The following is a 21602-nucleotide window of genomic DNA, read 5'->3' as shown; positions in this document are numbered from 1 at the left end:
TCTGATAGGGGATCCCCGCACACACCCAAAAGAGCTTGTGACCATCTTGTTGAGAACCACTGATTTAGACTAATCCAGCCTAGAGATGGAGTGGGAAGTCCAGAAAGACAAACATGAAGAAAGATGGTAATTTGAAGGGATACATGACCTAACCCTACATGTTTTTAATAAACATTCAATTTTCTATTTGTATACGTGACTCAAACATCATCGCACTGTTCAGACAATTTTAGTGATGACTGTTTTCTCCCAGAATGTTAATATCAGGTCTCAACTTTATGAGTAGATGCTACCTTCATTCTTAAAATTGTTGAAACAAAGGTAAAGATTTCTATGTTATGAAAATATTTGTATTTTAACTAATGTAAGTGCTCAGCTGAATTGATTTTATCCTCTTAAAAATAACTTTGAATGACACCGGCTTATGGCACTGCTGTGACATTTTTAGGCTAGTCTTTTAATACAGTTTTCCTGTATACAGCATACACCCATGAAGAAAGGCAAATTGTTAGGCCACATAAGTTCAAATAGTTACTAGAAAGAAAACTTTGAAACTTGGTGTCTTTTCCTTGAAATTTTTTTTTCAAAGAGTCCTGGAGGGTGTGTGTTTGGAATCTGTTCTTTCCAGAAATCTATAGTGATTAAGTTATAATCTTTTATACCAAAAAAGAAAAAAAAGCACTAACACTTGTGTAGAAAAATGGCATATACTCATATATTTATAGCTGTTTAGTAGCATTTTATAGATACATATTTGGGTTTGTCTTTATCTTTAGTTAAGGAAGAAGTGGGGCAGATGTGAATTCATTGTGGCATTCAGCTTATATTTGCTTGGCTTGTTCATAGTTGGTGACACCCTAATTCCTGGCATGATAATAGTTCGCTTTGTGCTTGACATTGTTTAGCTTGAGTTGTTTTGAGAAATATGTGCTTTTTGATTTAAAGATAATTCAAGTAAGCTTGTGTATGGCTAAGTTCTCATTTTGTTTTTTTGTTTTTTTTTTCGTTTTTGTTTCTGTCTTCGTAGGGAAAAAAAAATCCTACAAGATGGCTATTAAATTTTTAGCCAATGACAATGAGATTTTGTTAGTTTCTCCTTGAATGTATACCTCTTAATTAGAGTACGTGGTTTTGTTGTCCTGTAGTGTCCTACTAAAATATTCATTTTTTTACAGTGTATTGCAAGTTCCACTGCATTACATGCAAATACGATTCACTCATCCCTAGCTGTTTGTGGATTCAAACTCATAAATGAGCCATTACTGTGGTTAAGTTTCTGCTGTTCTGACACCTCTCTGTTTTGTGCTGTTCACAGATCCGAGTGGTGAATGCATTTCGTAGTTCTTTATACGAGGGGTTAGAGAAGCCAGAATCGAGAAGTTCAATCCACAACTTTATGACACACCCTGAGTTTAGGATAGAAGATTCAGAGCCGCATATCCCCCTAATTGATGACACCGATGCTGAAGATGACGCTCCTACAAAACGCAACTCCAGCCCTCCACCCTCTCCTAACAAAAATAACAATGCTGTTGACAGCGGGATTCACCTTACAATAGAAATGAACAAGTCTGCTACCTCTTCATCCCCAGGAAGCCCACTACATAGTTTGGAAACATCACTCTGATTGTAAGCTGAATGTTAACACACTAGCTGCATTGTAAAGAAACAAACTGAAACTGAGTCTTTTCACATATTGTGACGGACAAGATCGGATTCTTGTCTTTGGACTTCAACAGAAGACACACTTGTACGAATGTAGATTTATTTTTTTAAAAAAAAAAAACAAAAAGCAAAGCTTTCTGCCAGACTGAGGGTGCTTTTTTGGGGTGTGGGAGAAACGAACTGACAGATCAACACCGGTGACTCGATGTGAGTGGCCTGTCAGTGGTACCTGACGTTGTCCTGACCATGTACAAGCAGAGCTGTGGTTTATCTCAGTACTTGATGGGAGGGAGGGAGGAGTGGCGCTGGGTGAGACAGAGAACCCTGGACCATTGAGTGAATACTTTAATTTCTGCTGTTGGCTGTTAATAATTTGGATTATTTATGTTTATAAATGATACAGATCTGTTTACAAGGTTTGTAGATACTTTTTTTTTTTTTTTTTTTTGTTCTTCATAGATGGGAAGCTTCCTTATAACCAATGCAGAGAAAAATTAGTCGTTCAAATACTGCTGTATTTTCAGGAAAAAAAGGGGGGGGGTGTTTCTATTGAAACTGTACTAAATTTTTGCCTACAATTTATCTTGTTAAATATGTAGATAAATTGCTAATACTAATAGCCAAATAGATAACACTAATGCTTTGTTTAAAAAGAAAACAAGACAAAAAAAAAAAACAAAAAAACAAAAAAAAAACCCATGAGCAGTGGTGTTCTAATGAAGTTATGGCATCTGTCCTAATTAGTTTCTTAAATACATTTACTACTTAATGGTTTTGAAAGAACTGTTTAATTTTTAAATTTTTTGAAAACTTGCTAATAACCTTTTGTTCAGAATTTAGTAGATTGTTTATTGCGGGACATCAAATACACAATGAAAGATGCTTGAAATGCCTTTGTTATTTCAGGCCAATCAAATTAAACTATCAAACTACAAGAGAACCTTTAGTCTTTTTTTTTTTTTTTTTTTTTTTTTTTTTTTTGTCTGAATATGTTAGTTCAGTGATGTCTCGGTGAACTGTGAGTTGGCTGTATTGATTTTTCTAATAACTCCGTAGAGACTGTCGGAGGGCTGTTGGCATTTTGGAAAAGGTTAATAGGTAGAGGCACCCATGTTTTCCTTTTGTTTTTGAAACTTGTTTGTAAACATAAATAAATATGCCCTTTTATTAAATAAACACATGGTAATGGTTCTTCAGACAGCTCAGCTCCTTGGTTCTGTATGTGTACTGCAGCGGCCTGTCTCCTCTAACCACAACTAGAAGACATTTCAAGCTGGTAACAGTCCCAGGAACGGCCGTCTGAATTCTTTCGTGGCCACCCCCTAGAGTCAGGCAGAGACAGTACAGTTTTGCCACCCAGCATACTCGTCGTAGAACCTAGTTTTATCTAAAGTAAAATGATAGTTTCAGCATTTTATACGAAGTAATGACCACCGTTGTCTCTATTATATGTGTTTTTATTAAGTGGCCCAATAACAGATTAGATAAAAGGGATGGTACACAAAAATATGAGGAAGCTTCTAACGTGATCTATGTAGATGTAACAACCAACTATATGCTGAAATGCCCATCTCCGAGACAGTTGTATTTCCGGGCTCTCTGCTTCTTTTCTGTCTCCCTTCTTCCCTTGTTTGCCTCTTATCTTGACCCCTTTAGAAAGTGGTATCATTTCAGGGCGCAGATCTCACCAGATAAACAATCCTCGGGCTGACATAAAGTTTATGAGGACGACTACATCCAAGAATGCTGACTTGGCAAAGAAACATCTAGTTGATGGTGCTTGATTATTATTTTTTATTTTATTTTATTTTTGGCGGGTGGGAGGAAACTTTCTCCATCAGTTGCCTGCGGTCATCGGCTCTGTCACACTGGTCACTGTACATTTTTCCTCATTGGGTATCTGTAGCTATTCATACTGTAAAGACGTAGCATGATACGCTGGGAAGCATATTTAGACCGGGAACCCAGACCGGGCTCCTTGTCTTGAATTTCCCATTAATGTGCTGCATGATCTTGGGGAAACGACTCACCCTGAAGGAGGGTGGGGGACTAGACTCCTCTTGAAGAACCCTTTCAACTCTAAAAACTGACCCTATCCACTGAAGAAGCCTGCGAGGCATAGGGAATAGAGAAAAGGGAAATGTTCTCAGCTTTCTTTTTTATTTGGGTTATGCTTAAATATGAATGTAATTACCAAGAGACTTAGACGTGCATGTGCTTTGGAGGCTTTGTGTCCAGCTTTTCTGGTCTTCCTGGGTTTTTTTTTTTTTTTTTTTTTTTTTTTTTTTGGGTTTTTTTTATTTGTTTTTTGTTTTTTTGAACTCACGGCAATGGCTTTCTGCTCCACCTCTAAATCCATAAACGGGTCTTAGGACATCCGTGAAGTAAAAGCAAGACACACTCGGTGTGCGTTTCTCTCTCTGAGACACTGTAATTCTACCAGAAATTTCCAGATCATTATGTAAGTAGGAAAAAGTAAAAGCAAGCTGTTAAGGATCTCGGGTCCCATTATGCAGTGTGTATAGCTAAATCAACATCTGTAATTCACATTTTTCTCCTTTATCCTCTAACCAAAATCGAAAAAAAGAAAAAAAACTTGTTTAATTTTGCATCCCAAATGTTTTTAATCTTTGTATATTTTTTAAAATCCCTTTTCTCCTCATCATTGCCTTTCCGTGGTTGTAAATACTTGTTGCACTCTGAAGATGAGTTACTCCTTGTCATCTTACAAATATGTGATATGGTAATTTTCATAACAGATTATCAGTTTTGAACCAAGAAATGGTGATTTGTTTATAAGAAGAAAAAAAAAAAACCAACCTGGCTTCATTTCTGTGAAATTGCTCTTTGAAAATTTCCTTTCCACGTGTAAGCCAACTGAGATATTACCGTGATGGTGTTGATTTCTTTAAATGATGCTTACCACCTATTTTAGCCACTGAGCCTTTTATTATTTGTCTATTTGTAAAGTTTATTTGTCTTAACTCATTTAATAAATATACTGTTTATCTGTTTCTGAATGGGGACTGAACTTTTTGGAACTTGGGATGATTTGAACAATGTATTTTGGCATTGCTTTTTTCTACTCGAGATTTTTTTTTTAATCTACATAATGTAGATTCTCTTATATACTGGGAATGTTATGACAGATACAGTGACTTGGTGTTCTCATACCTGGCTTCCCCTCTAGAAGGGAGGTGGGTATAGTCACCACCCAGCTCCTGCCCACAGCAACAGATCTGCCATCCAAGGAGAGGAGTGCGTTAGTTTAGAGCTCGTGTTCCACTGGATTAAGAACATTTTACTAAATGGTCCAGACGTTTTAGTAGCAATTACCTTAACTCTGTGATTGGAAAATAATAACAGTGAAACTTACACTTAGGTGGCTGACCTAGTAAATGATGACCGTTAAAGACACAGAAAAATGCTGAGCCAGCAAGGCAATTCTGAAGGCCATATTTTTGATAGCGTAAATTGTTAAGTGATCGAATTCTATAACAGGAAGGGAATTTTTTTCATCTTGTCAAATTGGGAGCTTAGAGATGTATTATTTGTCAGAGTAGAATTTTTAATTGTGTTCTATTTGTCAAGCTAAACTAAACAAGAATAGTCGGTTTCTTTAGCCTTCGTTTCTTGGGGGTTTTCCCCTTCCTTTAGAGAACTTGGTTTCTTGTGCCCATTCAGTCTCCAGCCTGCACTGCTCTGAACCGTGCCGTAGGTCCACAGCACGCTCTTCTTTAAATTCTTCTGACAGTTGTATATCTGTGTTGCTATCCTGCTCTCTTAGGTGTGTGTCAATAAGAAAATTACCTTCAACCAAATAATTTATTTATCAACATATTGGTAGCTTTTTCGCATAAACCCTTAATCCTATATACTTTAATCCTAATGAGGATGATTTCCACTTACTTGTTTTTTAGAAAATACAAAGCAAGGCTTATAGTCTATAAATAGACTACAAGCAGGCTGGCTTATGGGTTTCTCTGAGTTTCAATCGTCATTATTGAACGTTCAATTCATGTCTCCAGAATAGGGGCTTAAAGTTGATATGTGTGCTTATACGGTGTTGGTACCTGACACAGTTTCCTTTATTTATTTAATAGGATTTTATTTACATTTCAAATGTTATCCCCTTTCCCGATTTCTTTAAGGCTACACAGTGAAATCCTATCTCAAACAAACAAAACTGCTTGGATAGGTAGGTAGTAGGCAACCACTGAACTTTGAACCCTGGTGAGAATTAAGCTCATGAACCAGTTAGATGGAGACTAACGTATTCCAGTTTAGTCTCTGTCTCCTTATTGCCCCCATGTATCTGCATGTGCCCGTTTTTCTTATCTGTGTTCATTTACATTTGCCCTGCCCATCCTGTTGGCACCAGGATGGTACCATTTTTAAGCATCTCAGTGCTTTCCTGTTTGCTTCATCCTGTGTGGATGTTTCCCTGTGGGTAACAGTAACCATTCTGTTTGCTGTTTTTCATTATGGAAATAAAAGAAGGCCGTTCTCAACTCTCCAGACTAACATCATCCAGTGTCCTCCAACCCACCCTTTGGCTTCTTGTAAAACCCTTTGCACCTCTGTTGGGATTTTCCTATGGCATGACGTCATCTCCCATCTCTCATCTTTGTCTGCTGACCTGTGTTGGCTGCTTCTTTGCTATGTGTTTGAGTTGGCTCCCTCATCCTATTCTGTCATTGAACTGGAGGCCTGGGAGGCTTTGCCACCTTGATGAATCTGAACTCCCTTCTACGTCGTACCTCTTCCCAACCTTACAGAACACACATAGTCCTGATAGAGATGGAAATGCATCTCCTTGTTTCCTGACTGACGCCCAAGCCAACCTTTTATTCCTGTCTTTATTATCCTCGGCCTCCATTCCTGGTGTGTCCGGGAAAGGCAGAACCCAAGCCCTAGTTTCCCTAACTGGATCCATTCTGTGTTATCCTGTGGAGCATTTTGCTGTCAGCCTCTGGGCTTCACGTTTCGGCAGACATCTGCTGCTCATTCTCACTGTGTTAGGCTTTAGTCCAAAGCAACGATTTGTATCTGTCTCTATTAAACCATATTAAGATTTGCTACTTTGCTGAAACTACTGCTTTCCTGGGACTGGGGGTGGGGAAAGAAGCATAAGAAAGCAAGATCTGCAAACAAGCCTGTGCCTGATTTTCAAAAAAAAAAAAAAAAAAAGCCAAAAACCTATCTACCAAGCTGATGTTTAACCCCAATCATTGATTAAAGCCCACCTGGTTAAATACTCCATTATGTTACATGTCAGTAGCCATTGAATCCAGTCATAGATAAAGATTTATTGAAATGCTCTCTCAGCTGCTTTTCTTTTGACCTCTTCTAGTTTCAAGTCTTTTTTTTCCAATATCCTTATTTTCAGTTATTATTGCCCTAAATTCCTTGTGTCTCAAGTTCATATAAAGTAGGTTCCTGACTGTTGCCCCTACCCTACTAAATCCATGTCATACCAAAAATTCTCCATTATCACGAGACTTCCATCATTTCCTAATAGCTAAGTAGGTGACCCCCGGGAAGCTTTGAATAGCCCTTACCTCCAGGCTCTAGGCTATCCCTGTCCCCATTTCTCTGCTGGGAGCAATGTGTGTTCATCTGTTCTTCCAGCACCCCCAAAGCTCTTCTGGGCCCTTTCACACTTTGTACCTCTTTGAGGTACATGTTCCATCCTGCCTCTGTCCTTCACACAGTACAAACTACAAGAGAGGTTGTTGCCGAGTGTGGTAGCACTCACCGAGGGTCAGAGGCAGGAGAAACGAGCACTTAACTAGTCTGATACAAGACATTCTCTTAGGAGACTGAAAAGTGTCCCAGCTGTAGAGCACTTTGGTAACACCATGGGTTAGGTTTCTAGCATCACCCAAGAGAGAAGCATCTATTGGGGGAAATCATCTGGAAGGGGACACTGAGGCTCTGCCTGTGAAAGGTAACCAAATGTGAGAAGAGCAATTACCCAGAGGTCCATAGACCTGGCTCTGGCCTCAACTGTCTTGTTCTAACAAGGTTCTGAACCCCCAGTTTTCTCAGCATGAACATGGTCCAGGCCCTGCCCACTTAGGCTCACTTGAAATTGGAGACTTGGAAGCTCCTTAATGAGTCTAAGAGTGCACAGTGGCAGAGCAAGTTCCACAGCAATCGAACCCTACAAGGAATTGTTCCTGCCTCCCTCAATGTAGTCTAAATTTAAAAGTTGGAGCTGCAAAGAATTTGCAGGTTCTGACTGGGTCCGTAAACTACCAAGGAGATTGGTCCGAGAAGTCGGTTCTTGGTTCCACCCCCAGTTGGGTGTGTTGTGTAGTCAACAACAGAAACTTTTCTCGAAGATGGTGTAGCTTATGTGTTGCACATGTAGGAAGTGGAGAGCCAATGAGTGTGCCAGGGACCTAATGAGGATGTACCATTTATCCTGTAGCTAAATAGCACTCCATGCTCTGATTTCTTGGGTCTGTTATCCAGGTTTTATGACTCAGGCATATGATGAGATATGCCTTTATTCTCCCGAATTTTAAAATGTTGCTAGTTCCACCTCCAAAAGTCAACACTGTGGCCAGAGTGTTGGCAACTTTTAAAAAAGAGCCACATGATTCAAATATGCGGAAGTTTGAGAACTCAGATACACAGCATGGTAGTCCTCAAATGCAGAAAGGAGCACAGCACGGAGAGAAATGGTAAGCTCACCCCAGCCGCAAGGATGCTTAGTGCCAGAAATGAGGGTTTCTCACTTAAGATGCTTTGAAAAAGAAAAAAGAAAAGGTCTCTAGTGCTCTTTAAAAAGTGTACAGGTTATAGGTTATAAAACCTGTTTGCAGTTAACAAGCACTTATAAACTAGCCTGATATCTGAATTGGGTGGAGATATGCTAATAGCAAGTTTAAAATCTCTCAAATGCAAATAACTTTAAATTCACTTCCTTACATAAAACAAAGGTGCTTTTCAAATTCACGTTCTTACTAAGCTGCAGCCTGGGCTGGAGAGATGACTCAGCAGCTAAGAGAGCCTGGTGCTTTTCACGGACTCGGGTTTTCATTTCCAGCACTTAAATCAGGCAGCCCACAACCACCTGTAACTCCAGCTCTAAGGAGATGTGATAGATCCCTCTGACCTTTTGGATACATGCAGGCACACATGCACACACATACACACTAACATGCACACATGAACACATATTTAAAAAGTAATGCATTTTAAAGATGCACTCTGAAGCAATCTATGTCTAAAATGTTTTCTATAACTAAAATAAAACAGTATTTATCCCTTGATAGATACATTTTAGACTTCATGGTTGTTAGTAAACACTTAAGTGTGATCAAAATATAAGGACTATATACTTGATTGAAACAAGAGTTTAAGTAAAACCTTTGTTTTTTCCTTTCCAAGAAAAAATGATTTAATTGAATTTTTATTTCTGCCTCGAAGGGCAATTTCTAAGTCACTTTAGTCTAAGAAGTTTGGCTACACTATCCGTTCGGTTAACGGCTGAAATATCCCACAGTATCCTACACTGAGGTCTGTGCCTTGTTCCCAGAGTGCACTGCAGGTTCTTGCCGTGCTGTGTTCTGGATCCCACAGGGAGTGAGTCTCACCAGGCGACTCTTTAATAACTGAGAAGCAGCTGCTGTTTGAACATTCACTGCAGCCTCTGAGGCCTCTTCAGTTTGGTCAGCATCACTGTGCTAAGGCAGCTTTATGTCCCCCAGTCCTGATCGCTAGCCTCCCTTTCTCATCCCCACACTCAGGAATGCAGTACCAGGACCTGTTCCTCACAATGGAGTACCATCTGTTCCAGTTTGCCAATGTGGTTCTGGCCCATAAGCCTGCCATCTCGGTGTGATTATTAATACACCCCACTAAATCATTCTTGTTGAATGAAAAAAGTTACATGTCCAGGTTTCTTTATTGTCTCACTCTGGCTGCCCCAGAGAGAGAGAGAGAGAGAGTGTGTGTGTGTGAGTGTGTGTGTGTGTGTGTGTGTGTGTGTGTGTATGGTCTGTGTCTGCAGCCTCTGTGCATGTGTGTGTATATGTGTGGTCTGTGTCTGCAGCCTGTGTGTGTGTGTTGTGTGTGTGTGTGTGTGTGTGTGTGTGTGTGTGTGTGTGTGTGTGTGTGTGTGTGTGTGTGTTGCAGAAGGGAATATAGATCCTATAACTGAAAACTTTAGGACCATAGGGAGGAGCTAGCTCTTTGGGTCAGATATCCATGCTTTCCTCAATTGGATAAGTGAGTTAGTCTCAGATTGACTGTACCTTTTTGCCCAAGGCTCTTGTTAGAAACAAAGTGGAGGGTAATTATTTAAGGTACAATGATGTTTCTATCCATGTTTATTGGCCTTTAAAAGGGTTTTCCTTTTTAAGCTTGGTGTAGTGGTGCATACTTGTAATCCTAGTACCAGGAGGCTGTGATAGGAGGATTACAAATTCAAGGCTAGCCTGGGCTCAATAGTGACACTTTTGACTAAAAGAAAAACAAAAGTCTCGCAAATGTTTGTCTTTATTTTAAGTTACAGAATTGGTATAGGCTAGTTCTCTGTAGAGCAAACTAACTTTCTAGTGCAGCGGTTCTCAATCTTCCTGATGCTGCAACTCGTGAATACAGTTCTTCATTTGTGACTCCAACCAGAAAACTATTTTTCATTGCTACTTTATAACTGAAGTTTGCTACTGTTATGAATCATAATATAAATATCTGTTTTCCCAATGGTCTTAGATGACCCTTGTGTAAAGGTCTTTTGATACCTTCTCCCAGAAGGGTTGAGATGCACAGGTTGAGAAACACTACTCTAATGCTTTTCCCACTGTGAAATACTATATAATTTGTGGCATTCCAAAAGTACAGTCTCTGACAACTTCAAGGAGCTATCTAGGTTACTAAGCTCTAACTTTGTTCCAGGGTTTCTGACCAATATGAAGAGTGAGTTTGAAAGGTGTGCCCTTGAGTCCCTGCCTTCCCTCTCTCGGCAGTGATTTGATTAGTTGAGGCACACAGCCCTGCAGCGTGCACATGACAGTGGTGGTAGGTGTGGGGTTGTAGGTATGGGGTAGTTGTAGGTGTCAGGTAATTGTAGTTGTGGGATGGGTGTAGGTGTGATTGTAGGTTTGGAGTGGTTGTAGGTGTGAGGTGATTGCTGATTATACGTTACATTTAGTAGATCAGGAAAAACATGATGGCTAATGATTTTCTGTGGTTTGAGAGACCTATAAATAGCAGATCCACCTCTGCCTGGAATTTCAGCTTTCTTCTCTCAAAGCTCAGGATGCAAACAACAGTGGATTACTCACTTTATGTCTGCATACCAGGATGGATTTTCAGTCCAGAGAGGTTGGGAAGCTGGTGACAGACGGTTCACACTTGGATCGCTAGCAAAGACAGGAGCTATTATCCTCATGTATAAAATATGAAATGGTCCAGTATATAATCTATTATTAGAAATATGTATAATATAAATATAATGTCACATATTATAATAATGTTTAATTACATATTTTAAAGTATTATTAAATAATTAAAACTCAAAGCTCTTTTGAGATTTTTCATGGGACTAATTGAATATATTTGAAGATGTAATTTTTAAAAAAAGTAATAGTTCATTAAGGAAACAGCTTTTCACACTGTCCCCTTGGGGGGCATTTACCTAAGACTGAAAATGTGGCCTAAACTTCCCTGCTCCTGTAGCAGATGTGCAGTTTGGTCTTCATGTGGGTCCTGAACAACTGAAACAGGGACATCCCAAAACCTGTTGCCTGTCTGTGAGATATGGGTTGCCTTCTCTGGCCTCAGTGGGAGAGGAAGAGCCTAGCCTCACAAAGACTTGCAGTGCCAGGGTAAGGAGGATATTCAGGGGGCCCACCTGCTCAGAGGAGAAGGGAAGGGGACGTGGGGGAAGGATTGTGGGAGGCAGTGACCGGAAGAGGGCAGTGAATGGGATGTAAAGTGAATAAGTAAAAAATAAAATTAAACTAAAAGAAGAATAAGTACAACAATGAGAAAAATGGGGGGGGGGTAAATACAATAAATTTGGAAAATATAGAGTATATTAAAAAACAGTAACAAGGGCTGGAAAGATGGCTCAGTGGTTAAGGGCACTGACTGACTGTTCTTCTAGAGGTCCTGAGTTCAATTCCCAGCAACCACATGGCAGCTCACAACCATCTGTAACAGGGTCTGATGCCCTCTTCTGGTGTGTCTGAAGACAGCTGCAGTGTACTCACATACATAAGATAAATAAATCTTTTAAAACGAAAATAATAACAAAAAAGTTAAAGCACGTAAGGATTTGACTACACGAACGTTTAATAAATAAGTCAAAACTAAAAGAAAAAAAGAGGAAACTTTTGGAGGAAATTGTACATTCTATTCATTCCCAAATGCTTCCAAATAAGGAGCTTCAGGTTTGGTTTGGTTTGGTTTTTCAGATCCATGCTCTTTATTAAAGTAGAGATGTATCTAATGAAAGGAAATCTCTTACCCTCTCTTTCCAGGTTAAATTCTGGTATTGTCTATGTTTAGAAACCATTGCTCTATGCAAGTAGAACCCCTTGAGGTATTAGATCTTGACTTCCTTTGGTGATGAACAGCAATATGGAAGTGTAAGCTGAATAAACCCTTTCCTCCCCAACTTGCTTCTTGGTCATGATGTTTTGTGCAGGAACAGAAACCCTGACTAAGACACCAGAGAAGCATTTTTTCTTCAGAGAGGAGAGACAGCGGGCAGCAGAAGCAGGCTGGACCAAAGGACTTAAAGCTCAACAGTCCTAAGATGCAAGTTGGGAGACACAAGTGGGCAAGCACGCAAATGCCCCTGAAACGAGAGCAACAAACCATCTTCTTACACTGAAACCTCAAAGTGAGACTTTTAACTCTGTTTCTGAATTGTGCACAGTATCCTTGGCAGGAACCACACTAGGCAGAAGGGGGGCCAGGCACAACTCCTGTATCTGAGGCTAATACAGAAGGTAAAATAATAAGTATCCCTATCCCAAGCATTAGCAGGATAAATTCCAATAAGCAGAAAGAGTCAGGGTTAAAGAGTTAAGAGAAATCCTCTGGGGGTGGGGGTGCTCAAGAGACGGGAATCCAGACAGGAACCAGACAGGAATCCAGACAGGAACCAGCTAATGCAGAGGATCAGAAAGAGGTGATGTTCTCTTTTTGGTGGACAAGACAGTACTGGGCTTACTTACCACCTCTTAGGACTTAATGACACGTGCTTTAAATGTAACAAAGACTTGAAAGGCATTGTTGATTAACTAGGTTCTCAGAGACACAGGCTGAACTCTGTGGACACAAAGCAGCACTGCGAGAATTCTGGGCTGGATGATAAAACCTCTGGGACCTGACGATGAAACTTGGCTAGCCTGTAGGCGTGTGCTTCTGGCATTTAGCCTTTGGATCCCTAGTTATGTGGCATGGCATTCTGAGTTCCCCCTTATAGCTACAAATTCCCCAAGGTCACCTTCTGCTTCTTTCCTAATGAAATACCGGTTCCAATTCCAAATAATATGTACTGTACTCTTTTGCACAAAAAAATAAATAAATAAATAAAAGAAAATAGTTTGACCACCAAGAGAGCATCCTCCTTCAAACAGAGTAATACATGTTGTAAATATTTTCTCATGCATTGCTTTGGCTCCAGAAATGACAAGAAGGCTTTCAGATAAGTATCTCTGAAGTTAAGCCTTTAATGTCAGCCACACAACATCATGTCAAGACCTAAAATAAGTAGAAAAAGAATTCTCTATCTTATTCTGACACAGTGAACTCCATGTCATTTGGCTACGCATAACTTGTTTTGTGATCTCTTCTAACTAAGTTTTGCTGTGTGTTCAGCTTTATGGAATGCGGAGGCAGCATCTGATTTAATATTTTTATTCGGACTGTTTACTTTGTAGTCAAACATTCTTCAAAAAAAGCATTTTAGTCTGCCCATATTTTCCATCCAAGGCTGTCGGTTTCTATTTAGAAAGGTTAATTGAGGCCCAGAGTCTCAAAGTCCCCGATACAGAAGCAACTCCTTCCGGCTTTAATAGTCATCTTTGAATTTGTTGCCAGGGCTGATTCTGCATGTAAATATTTAACTGACTTTCTTTTTTTTTTTAAACCGAAGTCAGAGAGCGCAGTTACAATAATGCAGTGTGTGAAGTTGGGAAGGCAACTGTGTTTCTGCTTCTCTGCTTTGCTAATTTTTTGGTTATTGTCACATTTACAGATGTCTTCTTAACTATTCTTTGTAACACCTTTGACATCCTTTGGAACTGCTGAGTGGAGCTGGAGATGATAAAGCCTACGTGCAAGGAGCCGGTGATATTTGAATCAGCCCCTCTGAGTGCCACTGAGGAGGCTGGGTTGAGCAGATTCTATGCCTTGACTCCTAACTCTTTTTATCCCCCAGTCATAATTCTGTATCATTTTTTAAAAATTTATTAACCATTCCATTCGTTTACATCTAATATGATATCCCACTTCCTGCTTATCCCTCCTCCACTAGCCCCCATCCCGCATCTGCCCTCCCACCTCCTCTTTGCCTGTATGAGAGTGCTTCCCCACCCACCCACACTCTTCCACTCCACCCTCCAGCATCCCCCTATGCTGGGGTATTAAGCCTCCCTGAGACCAAGAACCTCCCCTCCTGTTGCTGTCAGGCAAGTCCATCCTCTGCTACATATGTATCTGGAGCCATGAATCCCTCCAGGTGCACTCCTTGGTTGGTGGTTAGACTCTGGGAGAACCGGGTGGTCAGGGCAACCTAGGTTGTTCTAATGAGGCTGCAATCCCCCTCCCTTCTCCATTCCTTCCACCAGCTCCTCAACCAGGTTCCGTGAGCTCAGTCTGATGGTTGGCTCCAAGCATCCACATCTGCATTGGTCAGTTGCTAGCTGAATCTCCTCAGGAACCTCCACACTAGGTTCCTGTCCACAAGCACCTCTTGACCATGACAACAGTGTTGGGTTTGGTGTCTGCAGACATGATGGATCCCCAGGTGGGACAGTCCCTGGCTGACTCTACCTTCAGTCTCTGTTCCTTTTTTTTTTTTTTTTTTTTTTTGTCCCTGTTCTTCCTTTGGACAAGAACATTTCTGGGTTAAAAAACGCTGAGGTGGGTGGGTGTCCCCATCGCTTGACCGGGGCCATGCCTATCTGCTGGAGGTGGTCTCTACAGGATCTATCTCCTCCTTCTCTGCGCATTTCAGCTAATGTCATCCCTCTTGGGTCCTAGGAGCCTCACGTGCCCCTGGTGTCTGGGACCTCCCCCCCCATGGCTATCCCCAGTTCCTCATCCCCCCACATAGTTTTGTTCCACTTCCTGGCCCTCTGTACCTCTCTCACATCTCCCCCAGATCCTGACACTGACACCCTTATGTCCTCCCCTCCTTTCTCCCTTCCCAGTTCCTCTCTCCCTCCACCTCCCACAATCCTCTTGTTCCCCTACCCCAATGAAGGACTGAAGCATCCACACCCTGGTCCAGCATCTTTTAGGGAAAGTTGCCTTTGAATATTATGTCTCGGCAGCTGACATGAGTCTTTTTTGAAACTTTCCAAAAAGCACAGCCTGCCTGGAATGTGGTAGAAACAGAGCTCCGCACAAAGAAACCCACTTGCGAGTTGAAGCGCTCACTGTGAGTGCTGTCTTTGCCACAGCTTCTTGCTGAGTAGGAAGAAAGTTTGTCCCTTCCCACTACCTCTTCCTCTTTCCAGCCAGGGGCCACTGAATTTAGACAGGAAGGAAGGTAGCAGCAGAATCAGGCCCGAGATGCCTGCTCTGTGCCCAAGTTATCTATTAATCATGATACAAGCCAAGTACACAACTTAAGTCTCTGGGTAGTCAAATTCCTAATGCTAAAAAGAAGGGACTAATTTGAATAGTATATCTTGACCCAGGATACTGAAAATATTTAACATGCAATCCAGGCTTCGGTATGACGGCACACCTGTAATTTCAGCTCTCAGGAAGTGGGTATAGGAGGACCGGGAATCCAAGGTTATCTTCAACTACATTATCTGTTCAAGACCAATTTAGGCTACAAGGTACCGTCTCACCACCACCCCCCCCCCAAAAAAAGAAAAAGAAACCCCAAGAAATTTTATCAGTGAGATATTTTAAGTATATTTACTTAGAAACTAAATGTTCAAAATGTGGTGTTTACTTTACACTTCAAGTATATCTCAACTCAGATATTAAATTTTCATTGGAAACACACATTTGGTTATGTAGCTCTCATAAATTAATAGTTAAAACAGGAGATACAAAACAAACCTGTTCTAAATAAGTTAAAATCTGTTGTTGCCAGTAACAAATCCAAGTATCAGATCATTTTTTTAAGATTAATTGGAATTTGATAAAAGTAAAAAAAAAAAAAATATTTTCAGGTCTCTACACAATCACAGAATTCCATTCCCATATGGGGGATTTTAACACAGAAGACAAAAGCCACAAAGAGAAAAGGCAGGTTTAGACTGACACTTCTGACCCCCTGTAACCTGCAGGTCAGTCTCACAGAATAGAGACTGGGTAATTCCCAGAGGGCCAGATAGCCAACAAAGGCCACAGGGCTAAGGACACAGGATTTAAACTCCAGCCTGACTCCAAAGCTTAAGATTTTAATTACCCTGTCACACAGTAGATTTGTAGAACATGCATAATTTGTAATAAAGACTGGTGTTGTTTTATTTTCGTTTGGGGAGTGCAGAATACATGCCTGCTACAGTGTACAGATAAAGGCCAGAAGACAAGTTGGGGGAGTCAGTTCTGTCCTGCCACCACAAAGGTCTTAGGATCAAACCCAGGCCATCAGACTTGGCAGCCAGCTCCTTTACCCACTGAGCCATTTCTCCTGGGATGATTCAACCTTTTATGCATAACCACTAATGGCTTGGGTTCCAACTCTCCTCTTTTTCCTCTTTCTCCTCCTCTTCTTTCTCCTCCTCTTCTTTCTCCTCCTCTTCTTCCTCCTCTTCTTCATCCCCCTCTTCTTCCTCCTCCTCTTCCTTCTCCTCCTCTTTATCTTCCCACTGATTCCAGTCCATGTCAGACACATACTTCACCACCATGCTATATCCACAGCTCAAATCGATGGATCTTGTTCTTGCGTTTGCAAAGTGTTTTGGTCTTAACCTTGTCTAGTTATTGTGAATGGTATTGGTAGGGGAAGTAGATTTATCTCTCTCTTCACTGCAAACTTGCCTCAGCCTTTCTCTAGGCCATTTCCCAGCTTCAGGGAGCAGGGACTGGTAACTGAAAGGGTGTGTTCCTTCATGAGGATTCTCATTCATATAAAAGTTAATCTGTCCTATAGTGTCGCAAACTTTCCATGGTCCCGGACATCTTCTTGGTGTACCCTCAATATCTCCCCTATTCACTTAAATGAATGCTTTTAACCTGTGTGTGTGTGTGTGTGTGTGTGTGTGTGTGTGTGTGTGTGTGTGTGTACGTGTTGGGGGTAGGTGCACATCCAGGTGTGTGTACACTCAACACTGAGTGTCTCCCTCAGTCACTCTCCACCTTAGTTTCTGTGACATGATGTCACTAAATTCAGTAAGTCGAGGACTGAGCATTTGATTTAACAACATGGAGGTCACAGTCTCTTTTGACAGCAGCAGTTAAGTGGAGAAGACAGAAAGATGGCCCAGTAGTTAAAGTGCTTGCTGCATAAACACCAAGATCTTAGTTTAGCTTCCCTGGCATCCACCTAAAAGGACCCAGGCCTGGTGATGCCTGTACTCCAAATTCTAAGGCAAGATCCTTGGGGCTCACAGGTCAGCTAGTATTATCAAATTGGTGAGCTCTGGGTTCACTGAGGAGCTTAAGGTGCAGGTAATAACCAGAGGCCTGATGCGTGTCCTTGCTCCACCTGCATGTTTGAGGCTGAGAGACAGTAATCGCATATCTTTCTGCAATCATCAGGAAGCAAATCTTGACTAGAAAGCCCTTATAACTCTCCATAGTAACCATGACCCCTGAATCATACAGCTTTTCATCAATGTGGACACGGCTCTGAGAGCTTGCTACAGAGCAGATACATCAGACTCGGGGCTTATTGTCCTTGTTAGCAGCAGGCATGAGCACCCTCCCTGCCACTGGCTAAGGCACAAAGCTCCTGCTTGACACTGCCACTCAAGCTCAGTAGCCTGCCATGCTCCAGAGACAGCAACAGGAACCTTGCAGGCAAGACTGGGAGCCAGGCAAGCAGGCTAGAGTGTGGAGGCAGTGGCGGTGGCAGAGTGGGGCTCTGGAGCTCAAAGAAGAGCCCTGCAGAGCAGCCCAGTTTAAATCCTGCCATTTAAATCCTTAGTGTCTTCTAGGCCTTGTGTAACCTACCCACATCCTTTACCTCTCCTTCCCCATCTCTCTGTGACGCTCCTTCCATTGGCCACACTGGCCCCTTTGCTATTCCCCAAGAACATTCTGTGTAGTATCACGTACATTCTTTGTACTGTTACTTTGCCTAGAACTCTCCTCACACAGACACCACATAGATGATCTTCAGAGTCTTCAAACTTCTCTCATCATGACATCCTTAGTGCCAATAGTGGTTATATTATATTCACAATAATATCTCTGTCATGGTTTGAAGTTGAAACAGGCCCCATAGCTCATATATTTAAACACGTGGTCCCCATCGGTTGGTGCTGTTTGAGAAGGTTGGAACCTTTAAGAACTGGGACCACCCTGGATGAAGTAGATTCTCTGGGGTGGGCTTTTTATCCTAGCCTCACTTCCTCTTGATCCTCTGCATCTGGGGTGTGGATACAATGTAATCAACCAGCCTCCTAATCCTGCCACTGTATTCTCTCTGCCTGCTGCAAACCTTCCATGATGTGGTTGACTTACTCTGCTATGATAATAGGCCAAACCTTTTTTCCCTTAAGTTGCCTTTGTCAGGGCACTTTGTCAGGGCAGCTGTAGGGGTGATCTTTTTGTGCACTGTGTAAAGACTTCCATTGCATGCAGACTGGACTTTGGTATAGTTACTCATATGGCTATGCCATGTTTTCTAAATACTCCCTCTCACACCTCCTGATGGGTGTAATAAAAAACCAAGGGCCTATAACATACGAGAAGAAAATAGGAGGGACTTCTAGCAGACATAGGAACTTAGAGAGAAAAAGAGTAAGGTGTGAAAGAATTCTCTAGCCAGATGCACAGGAAGAAACAGGCCGGGATGAAGGAGAGAAACCTAACAAGTCACGTGGCAGAACTTAGATTACAATAAACAGGTTAATTAGATTATAAGAGCTAGTTAAGGATAATAATAAGCAAAGGTCTAAGCATTCATAATAAATATAAGTCTCTGTGTCTTTATTCAGAGCTGAGGCAGGCATAGAAAAGGTATACTTACAATATAAACAGAAAAGAAGAAGAACAAGAACAAGAAGAAGAACAAGAACAAGAAGGAGGAGGAGGAGAAGAAGGAGGAGAAACTAATATACTATTTGTACACTGTCCCTTTAAGACCCAGAATGTCTTCCCCTTTGACCTGGGTGGGCCTCTGCAACTTATAACCAGGAGAATTTTTGTACCATCTGGGGCTGGATGTTCTAAATGCCATTGTTCCATTTAAAGAAGAAAAGGGAGGTGGGGCTGGAGATGGCTCCGTGGGTGAAAGTACTGAATAAACACAATGTGAGTTCAGTCCCCAGAACACGCTGTGGAAGGAGAAAACCGATTTCCAGTGGCTGCCCTCTGACCTCTGAGTGTGCACTGGGATATGCACACCTGTGTGGACTGGGACACACACAAATGCAACAGATGATGATGAAGGTGATGTAAAAGTAAAGCTTTTAAAAGACTTTGTAAAATGATTGACTTTTGGGGAAGTATAGGGAAAATTCAAGAGAAGGTAGAGCATCCTGACGCGCCAGGATATAAGGAAATGATGAAAACATGAAAGATGAGACTATATAAAAGGAGCACAGTTTAGTTCCAAACTAAAGAAAACTTTTGTGCCCAACACTGGAAATTTTTGAACTATAAAATAAATCACACAGCCTTGGATTATCACTTAGATGATAAAATAAATATACATGAATTCATGGTGATATAAATAAATCGGAGAAAAGACAAATCTGCCATATAGAAGAATTTCAAACAAGTTATGCAGATGTACCTCCTGCAGGAAGTGGAAAAGCCTCTCCTTCCTTTCCCTTTCAATCTTGCTTAGACTTGTTTCCAGGACACAGAGCACAGGGAAAATGCAGCAATTTTATGGATTTACGATGATTTACAGCGTCATCGTAACCATCAGATCACAGTTACCATGACCAGCAATGTCACCGTAGTGCTATGCATTCCCAGATGCGATGTGCTAAGTAGGGAAGTACTAGGAAAGAACTGTAAGTTACTGATGGGTCTGGATACAGGAACCAATGCCACACGAAGGAGAAAGTGAGGTAGGGGAGAAATAGGGTGTAGAAACATGCACTTGAAAGGTACCCCAGAATAAATTCGGATGTACTTACAAATAAAGGAGCTATTCAGCCTCTACTTACTTCCTTGTGTTCTCTCTCCCCCACCTCACACACACACAAACCACACTACACACACCATACACATACACACACCATACATCACACACACACACATTCACATACCCCCACACTCCATACCACATACACACTACACACACACTCACACAATACACACCACACACACCATACACCACACACACACATACACACACACACACAAAATACTCTCATCTATTGTCAACCTCTTGAAGTGCTTGCTTTCAGAAAAGGATGCTGTTTAGACAGTGTAATGTACACAAAAAACTGCCAAAATACGTCATCCATGGATCCTGCTGATGGTCATGTGACGGTCAACATCGGCCATCACTCAAGTGAAAAAGCCTTTGAAATGACCCCAGGCTCTGAGTGTGACCCTTCTAAATGAGGCCAGTAGGTGCTCAGAGTTACTAGATAGCATCTATTGAGAAACTGTTTTTATGCTTCCGTTGGGATGGCTCACAAATAACATCCCCAGAATTCTCAAGTTAGGTAATGCTTTGTTCTTTTCCATCTCCACTCAGAAAATCTGGGTAGATGACAGATACTGTGAGTGTGTGTGTGTGTGTGTGTGCGTTTCCATGAGGACATAGTAGAAGAGAATTCACTTCTACTCCAAGCTGTAGTTCCATACCAACGTTGGCTTATACGAGATAGGCTTGAATTGGAGAAATATTAACCATCTATTTTATGGCATTTGGAATCCCATTCTAATGTTTTCCATGTGCATAGCCCAAGGGAAGACTAGTTCAAAGACAACTCTGGCATGTTAAGCATGTCTAGGTTGTAGCATAGTACACAACCCCTATAACTCATGAAATTCCTCACCCCTCACAAACCTTCGTTATGTCTGTGTACTAGACGCTGCTGCTTATCTGATGATGGGAAATGTGTCTATCTTTTGTACACTGTGGTCTATATGGAATTGATGATATAAGACGATTTGTAAACAGAAGATGGGATTCCATGCATCCAGTATCCACCAAACTGTCCCAGGAGCCAAGGTGCCCCTGTAACGCTAGTGGCACATTAATGTACCATGGAGAACAGTTGAGACACTCTGACTGTAGGTCATCAATCTTACTAGGAGGCATTCTATAAATGTCAGCCACCTAGAAAATTGCTAAGCAGCTCTGTGGAACAGGATGAGAAATAAAACATGCTCCCTATCTCTTTGTCATCATCAGGGGTGTTTGAGCAACCCAAGAACCAAAACACTTTGAAGTATTTCCAGGCAGTAGATATTGGGATGTAGATTTTTATCGTTTTTTGTGGTTTGCAGTGCCATTTACAGGTAAAGTCATCAGCAAGAGAAGAACAGGTTGAACGGGGCACTAGTTTTTCAGAGACTATGAACATCCATTTGGGGACACCCAGGGGGGAAAAATGAGAAACACTTCAAGAGATTTATTGGAAGAA

General features: G+C 41.3%; 1 protein-coding gene across 4 annotated transcripts in view; it reads left to right on the top strand.

The window, feature by feature from the left end:
• Window positions 1–4025, top strand: part of ATP2B1 (ATPase plasma membrane Ca2+ transporting 1) — a 102034-nt gene extending 98009 nt beyond the window's left edge. For all 4 annotated transcript variants that reach the window (XM_080935519.1, XM_080935518.1, XM_080935516.1 and 1 more), the window contains one exon: window positions 1316–4025. In XM_080935519.1, the coding sequence (XP_080791645.1) occupies window positions 1316–1627 (312 nt within the window). In that variant the 3' untranslated portion in view covers window positions 1628–4025. The remainder of the gene's footprint in view (window positions 1–1315) is intronic.
• Window positions 4026–21602: the final 17577 nt, after the last annotated feature.

This window comes from Micromys minutus (genome assembly GCF_963924665.1).
Source record: "Micromys minutus genome assembly, chromosome: 22".
Lineage (NCBI taxonomy): Eukaryota > Metazoa > Chordata > Mammalia > Rodentia > Muridae > Micromys > Micromys minutus.
The sequence above is the reverse complement of the archived record's forward strand: the minus strand, read 5'-3'. Positions and strand labels throughout refer to the sequence as shown.